We start from the raw sequence: 8,095 nt of genomic DNA on the forward strand, positions 1-8,095 counted from the left end.
TATACTGGGTCGAAGCCACTGCTGGTGGACGTTTCGTCCCCGAGGGTATCACCAGCGGCGGCAGCCCAGTAGTCAGCACTAGGGTGCTGACATGCATATCAATTATATGGTCATTTCTAAAAATTGACTGTTACAAAACTTTTTCGAAAAACTAAAGACTTTCTTATAGCAGGAATATGTTATCTTAGCCGTATTTCGCACAACATTTTAGAATTGTGGGTCCTCAATGCTCTTCAACTTTATACTTGTTTGACTTTTTAACTATTTTGATCTGTGCGTAACTAGGGAGTCTCATGTAGACGAAACGCGCGTCTTGAGTAATCCTGGTACCTTTGGTAAGTATTAAATTATAATCCTGGTACCTTTGATAACAATTACTGAACTGTAAAGTGTTAAAGTGTTAAATTAAGACACAAGAGCTCTATCGTCTGTGTAACATATTCATAACGACATGCAATGCGCAATTGATGTTGAGATATTACTAATTGAATTATATAAATATAAACAATATCTTGTTCACACAATTCCAGTTGAAATGTTAAAATGTCATGTAACAATGGTTTAATATTTCAATTTATACATTGGAAAAGAAGATATATGAGTCAGGTATACATGAGACCCAAAACTCAAGGAAAAGAAAATAAGCAATCAATTTAATAGAACTCTTCTTAGGTTTTTTGTTCGTTGGCTAAACTCAATGATAAATCAAACCTCGCAACATTTCAAGACATTCCATTAAACGTCCAATAAAATATAACGAGGGAAAATGTTGTTTCGTTGTTAAGTATGAAATTTTCTTCAGTGTCAAACCATATATTTACTTTTATATTTTTAATGATAAAAACAATTATACCTTATATGATTATTTAAATTCAAAATATTTAAAATGATTTCCTTGTTATTTGTTTAATAGTTTTACTGTTTAATGGTCTTTTATGTGAAAGATTTTTACTGTTGTAAACATAACAAGTTATATGTGACAATACTTTAATGCAAAGTAACAATATACAGTCTGAAAGTAATGATATAATAAAACTAAACTCTTAATCTGTTTGAATGCAACATGTCTCAGTGATGTTGTTTGGTTGTTTTAAAGATCAAGTTCAGCTACAGGTTTGCAAACTGGTCCTCACATTCATATATTATTTGGATTGCAAATGTCGTAGGCATATATTTTTTAAGGTGTTAAAATTGTCATATGCCAATTCATTTTATGAAAACAAAACCAAATAAGGACACAATTGTATTAATATATCGGATACATACAGTTTCGTTCTTCTCACAATAATAGTTTCCTTTATTAGTTTTTTTGAATTATTAAACTGAGTATTAATCCTCATATAATTTTTATTTAAATAAGATTATGAATTTCACAAATTTAGCAACTTAAAAATATGCTATAGTCTATTTCAGCACGAGTGACTCAACGTAAAACATAGCCTATAACATTGAAATTGAAGATTAACAAATGAGACACATAAATCAGATTGTAAAAATGTAAGGAATATATAATTAAAGTTCAAACGATTTGTAATCACAAGCATATCAGTTGCCTAAATTATTCCCAAACCTTTCCAACTTAAACGTTTTGATAGTGCCATAAAGAGAATCACTGCACCATACGATTCCATTATCATCTATTACTATACCTGGCACTACTCTTCCAAATTTATCCTCGCAATCTGTTATACCTAATGCAACTAATTCACCAAATTTGTTAATTATATGAAGGTGGCCTTCAGGTGTACTACTAATAAAATTACCGTCAGAGCTAGAACAAATCCCTGAAGCATGAAAACATATCTGCCGTTCTATTAGAATTGAAGATCCCGATATTTGCTCAATTGTTTTGTTACCACCCTTATATACTGCATACCGTCCATCATTATCATGTACAATTGTAACGGTATTGTTTTCCATATCTGCAATTGCGATTACGTCATGCTTCTTATCATATGCAATTTTATGTGGAAAATCAAACATTCCAAACTGACTGTCAAGAGTTTGAAGAAGTTCTCCGAAACTAGAATATAGTTGTAAACATCCCTGTCCGGATCTTATAAAAGACATATCCACCTTCTTACCACACGTAAGTATATTTCCATTTGATAACTGAACTATATCAACGGGTAGAAAATCGGGACAATCAACGAATGTAGACCAATTACCGAATTTGTAGGAAAGTATAATTCGATTAAGAGGAAAAGTCCCCAATAAATCACCTGTGTTTAGTTCACATATCCCTTTGCACTGATGTGGTGTATGAATTTTATCTACTGTTTCCCCATATTGATTCATAAGTAATATGAATGGAACACCAGAAGGTACTACTAAAATACTTCCAGAAGAAGCAAGTCGTATTGAATGTATGATACGACAGTCGTTTTCTGGTAGTGATTCAACAACAAAATGTGTGTCCAGCTTATAAAAATTTACTGTTTTTAAATTCCCTAATCGTCTTAAAAATGATGCGTGGAAATTTATTCTGGCTTCACTCATTTCACTGCCATTGTTGTTATCTTTGATGGTTGGAGAATGGGAATGTTTTTCAGAACAAACCCCACATAAAGACAAACCACAATCCTTGCAACTTACAGAATCTTTCAGTTGCTTTTGACAATTCATGCAATATTTATCTGCTTCGGAAACACTCACAAAATAGTTTGTCACTAAACGATCAAGTCCGTCATTTGGTATTTTGCACTCTGTGCGACATAGAGGACAAGATAAAGTGTTCAGCTTTGGTCCAATCTCATCGGAATAAGCTTTTAAACATCTGAAGCAAAATGTGTGTCTACAGTCTAAAATCTTTGGAGATGTAAATCTCTCAAGACATATTGGGCAGGTGTCACTTTCTTCCATTATCTATCAATTAAAATAAGTAGAAATAAGTAAACATTTGTATATGCCAATTGTGATGGTTTTTTGAAAGTTTTGGTATTTTCAAATATTTGTTTGTCGATTTTCCAATTTTGACCTTTTTCAATATGCATATTTTAAAAGTATCTAATCATTGAATCATTATAACAAGTAAGCTACATTGACGTTTTGAGTTTAGTTGTTATCAATATATATGCATCTTCAAGGATATTATAAGTTATCTACATTCATATCCGTAGCACCTTGAAGTATCCAAGTACACAGGGTACTGAAGGATGTTAAAATATCCATATCTACGGATATGAACGCAGACAACGAATGTATCCCCGATCTTAGTCTAAATCTGGCGATTTTTAGAGAAATTCGACCACAAAGTCTAACGTGAAAGTAACGGTTTTTTTTCATTTTTTATATATCTTTTATTGAAATTTGGGATTTTGACATATTCTTAACGCCCCCCCCCCCCCCCCCCCCCCGGGTGTATGGTTCTACCATAGGTAGTACAGGTAGACAAATAGAACACGTTTTTAATCTAAAGACAGAGAAAGTAAAATGGGTCGAATTTGCGCTCAAACAATTTGTGAGAGTTACATCATAGACGGTATGACGTCAACGTGGATCATTTGCATAGCTAAGTCAGCAGTCCCATTCATTGACAATGTCACAGTGGCAGAATAGTGATGCATTTACTAAAATGAGTGCAAATAATCGACATATTGAGATAAAATCGTTAGTTTGTTAAGTATCTAATTATACAGATACCATGGATTATCTACAGAAGTCGATATTTCATAAGGAACAACCATGGAACTAAGGAAAACGCGCGTGCATTTCCCCAATGTAAAGGGTAGCAACGTCCGGGGATATGGATTAGCAACACTCAGGGGGCTATGGGTTTTGTAACGACGTGCGTTAACCAATCAAAATCCTAAAAACATACTTAGCCGGGGATAAGATACCTTATTCAAAATGGGTAACTATGTTTACATAAATACAAAACCTTTTTCGTAAAAGTATATATATATAATTCAATAATAAAATAGGTCAAGTCCTTGATAGTTCGTGTACGGTTTCATTACGGTCCTATGAAATATGTGTGATATAATTGTGTGCCTATGTTACTCACAAATTATACTTCAAAAGATCATTATTTCGCAAATGCATTAAATGTTGAACATAAATCTAAGATGTTACGCCTTGTCATGAGTACCAGTACCTTCGTTTTACCAATAAGTTTGTCCATAGATAACAGGTAATTATGCAGGTTTGGTACACCCACAAACATCGAAATTCGTTCCCAAAATAAGTAAACATGCCTCAAAGAGGGCCCATTTTCTTTTTTTGTTTTGTTTTGAATTAACATGTTATACTTAAATAGAGCATATAAAAAGAAAAAAAGTGAAGAAGCTTCAATCACAACACTTTAAGGCTTAGAAAGTATTTTATTACATTTTATTGGAATTATAACTTATGAAGCTTATTTTCAATAAGTTTATTAACTATGTAAATTCAGACTTTCGCCCACAAATTAAACATAAAGTCCTTCAGAGTTAAAGTTTTGAAAGTGCACCGACCGAGTTTACTCATCAATAAACTTCTTAAATACAAACCGTAGTTTGATAACTAGTATATCTTTCCTTGGGTCATTACGAATACTAATGGTGATTCAGTCACTTTATGGTTCCATCCATTCAGAGTCCAGTGACGTTGACAATACTTAAATTATACATTCGAATTTGTAATTTTTTTGTTTGCAGTTTTGGAAATTGACTTCCAACAGCATTCAATTCTCAAAGCTTAAATTGAGTTTTCTGCGTCATGAGTACTAAAATATGTACCATAGGAACAAAAAGAAACCAGTTTATTCGAACCCTCTTTTTAATGTGCGAGATGTACTCATTATACACCAATCGTCATTCTGATCAGGCGTAAATTATCATTTCCGTAAAAATATATACCAGCTATCCATCTATTTGGTTTATTTAATGAATGACTGTAATATTTGTTCTGTCTATGATAAAATAGGCAGAAAAAATGTTAGCCATTCCTTATAATTTAATTCTAAATTTCATTTTAATCAGGAGTAAATCATGAAAACACGTTAACGACGTCACAGTCACATGACAAAATTCATGTCTATGAGCTGATAGACAAAACACTGTCAGCCAATCAGAATACGTGTTACATTCAAAACTAAAGTATACGTAATTATGACTTTATACGCAATAATAGTATATCTCTGTTCAATAGTCATAAATCAATTTTACTGAAACAAATCCAAACCGAGGGATCAACTATATAAAGATGTAAACAACTTTTATTTACGTACCAGTACAGATGAAAGACCTATATCAAAATTCGTGTACAAAAGTAATATGTAAATGTTATATAGAAAGAGTCAATTCTTACCGAAGTTGTCAATCTCTTCCTTATAGATGAACTATTATAAATTAAGGAAAAATAATTTCAAGATCGAAAGAAAGATGACAAAATATTAAATAATGATTTTTTTCCCTAATGCATGTCCTGCATATATACCAATACGGAAATAAGACGATGGACAAGGAAATATTTTTTTTGTGGAAGTATAAAAAAATAGCTTTTATTTTAATCATTCTGAACTTAGTAATGATTCTGTTGTATTCCTTTAAGGTAGATGGGGTGTCAAGATTATAATCCATATAATTTTTTAATAATTTGCCAAAATGTAGTTTATATTTTGCTTGTTTATAACATTAATAAAAAGAATGTGTCACGGTACTTATCTTCACACTTCAGGTTGTGCAAAATTGTCAGATTGTGTGTAGATTATGCATGGAAAGCATAATTTTACGCCATACAACGAAAACTACACCATAGAATTTTGAGATACCATTTGAGAAGATAGCTCCAATATTAAGCCTTCAGATAAGAAAAAGAAAAAACGGGGTCACCGGACTCGTTTTCTTGCTTCATAGTAAAATGGGTAAATTCCAAACACATTCTATTGTAAAAGTAACACTATCTGAATTGTCTGCTCTTGTATTTGAGTTGTTTCCCCTCATTAGGCAAAGTTTGAAAACATTGAATCAAACAAAAGTATTCGTTTTTATGTGATATACAACCATAAATATGATAAAACATGGCATTTTCTATATCATAATATAAAATCTCACAAATGAATTGCCTACTTATCTCAGAATTTGTACATTTTATCAAAGATCTATACCTTGTTCTCTGGTATTTCAAAATCCAAGATGGAGGAAGACACCCTATCTACCTTAATTTAGATACTTATGTGTCAATTTGGTCATTAAAACCATCGACTAGTTTACATCAAGTTTACAGCAGCGTCTACCTAAACCAAATATGTTTTATCCTATATATATATTATATTATATCTTCCACTTTCCAGGTGTGGTATTTGAAAAAAAATACGGTTTCTTGTATAAATCATTTTTCAAAACATGAGTTATTGTTCTATAAATATTGAGTTCGTTTTTAAAGTAAAGTCAGTCTGATTCTAATCAAAACTCTCAGCGCTCCCGTGTTCTGGTGTGTCTGAGAGGTTTGATTTTAAGTGAACCATGATATTTTTTTATTTGCAATTGCGATTATGGGTAAAAATGGTCTAACATATTTTCAGCTATGTCATTTGTAACTGTTTTATGATTCAATTTTGTATGAATTGATATTTGGTCTTTCATTAGATCGTAAAGTTGAGCAACATTGAAATCATGGCTCGCAAACAAATAAACAACGTCATTGTCAATTGGATATACAGTAGTTTAGATTAGTTTAAACATATTTATTTATAGTGGATTGGGAAACAAGTTTTGCAACTTACATTAATCCCTTTCCACTTTGCGGGTACGAGTGCTGCCTTGTAGCGGCATTAGCCTACTCTTTTTCGAAATCTACAAGGGTGTCTTTAACGTGCAAGAGATATGGCTCTCTCTTAACACGGGTCAGCCATTTATCGTCCCCTTCCGACGGACTATCATCGTTTCCTCAAGACCATACTCGCAAATGGTGTCAAGGGAGAGCCGAAAATTGAGTTCCTGAAATTTTCATCCCGAACGGGAATGGATATACAGTATATGCTGCAACATATATTTCAAATTATTTTTTGTGTGAATCCAAAGTCCTCAAGAGTGAATGGGGTCTATAATGAATAAGGTCCATTTAACGAGTACGTTTTTTTTATTTTCTTTGTGATTTGTATCAAGACACAACCACATACGTCGAAACGGGGTGAGATCTATGAATAGAGAGCTTAGTATTTTATAAGTTTTAAAAACCTTCTTCATCTCTTTTAGGGGTAGTTATTTGAATTAACTCATCATAGATACCTAGATTGCATTTTTTTTATGACAGACGCGCGTTTTGTCTACAAAAGACTCATCAGTGACACTCGAATAAAAAATGTTACAAAATAGATAAAGTAAGAAGTTGAAGAGCATTAATGGACCAAAAATTCTTAAAAGTTTTGCCAAATACAGCTAAGGCAATATATTCCTGAGATAGAAAAGCCTTAGTATTTCAAAAATTCAAACTTTTGTTAACAGTTAATTTATAATTATGGACATATCAATGATAACTCATGTCAACACATAAGTGCTGACTACTGGGTTGGTGATACCCTCGGGAAATTCATCATAGATACTAGTACCAGGATTGTATTTTTTTTATCGACTTATTGAAAGTCATGCTTTATCAGACATTCTGTGATGTGTACTCGGAATTCTCAAACATTCAGACCAGTCTATCTTCTTTGTTTAATGTTAAGCTCCTTGAATATTTAAACGAAGAAGTAGAAGGTCATTTTAGTAATTCAATCTGATTAAAAAATAGATCGTTGATTTGCAGTATAACGAAATCAGAGATCTATATTTAAATTAGATTTAGTATTTTTATACTCAATTTCCCCCTTTTAAATTCGATCAATGGAACGAAAATGTTGAAGAAAGGAACACATATACAAAATCAGGATATGCAGTATATTGTACAAGATACCAGGAGATAACAAAACAGAACCCAAAGCAATTAGTTATTAAATAACGTCCCATTAATGAAAGAATACTCACATTCATTTAAAGCAAGACCAAGACACTTAAAATTTTGTTTCAAAATTATAGCTACCTTAACTCTTATATAAGTGACTATTGATTTTTTTACATATTAAACTGCAAATCTTAAAACTAGCAAATCGATGCTAATCCCAAAGCGTGCAAGG

At 32.1% G+C, this 8,095-nt stretch overlaps 1 protein-coding gene across 1 annotated transcript; it reads right to left on the bottom strand.

The window, feature by feature from the left end:
• Positions 1 to 930: 930 nt before the first annotated feature.
• LOC134707013 (uncharacterized) lies at positions 931 to 7,960 on the bottom strand. Its single transcript, XM_063566479.1, has 2 exons — positions 5,290 to 7,960; positions 931 to 2,865 (listed from the first exon to the last, which is right to left on the bottom strand). The coding sequence occupies exon 2, from the start codon at positions 2,860 to 2,862 to the stop codon at positions 1,546 to 1,548; it is 1,317 nt and encodes a 438-aa protein (XP_063422549.1). The 5' UTR covers positions 2,863 to 2,865; positions 5,290 to 7,960; the 3' UTR covers positions 931 to 1,545.
• Positions 7,961 to 8,095: the final 135 nt, after the last annotated feature.

This window comes from Mytilus trossulus, chromosome 2 (genome assembly GCF_036588685.1).
Source record: "Mytilus trossulus isolate FHL-02 chromosome 2, PNRI_Mtr1.1.1.hap1, whole genome shotgun sequence".
Lineage (NCBI taxonomy): Eukaryota > Metazoa > Mollusca > Bivalvia > Mytilida > Mytilidae > Mytilus > Mytilus trossulus.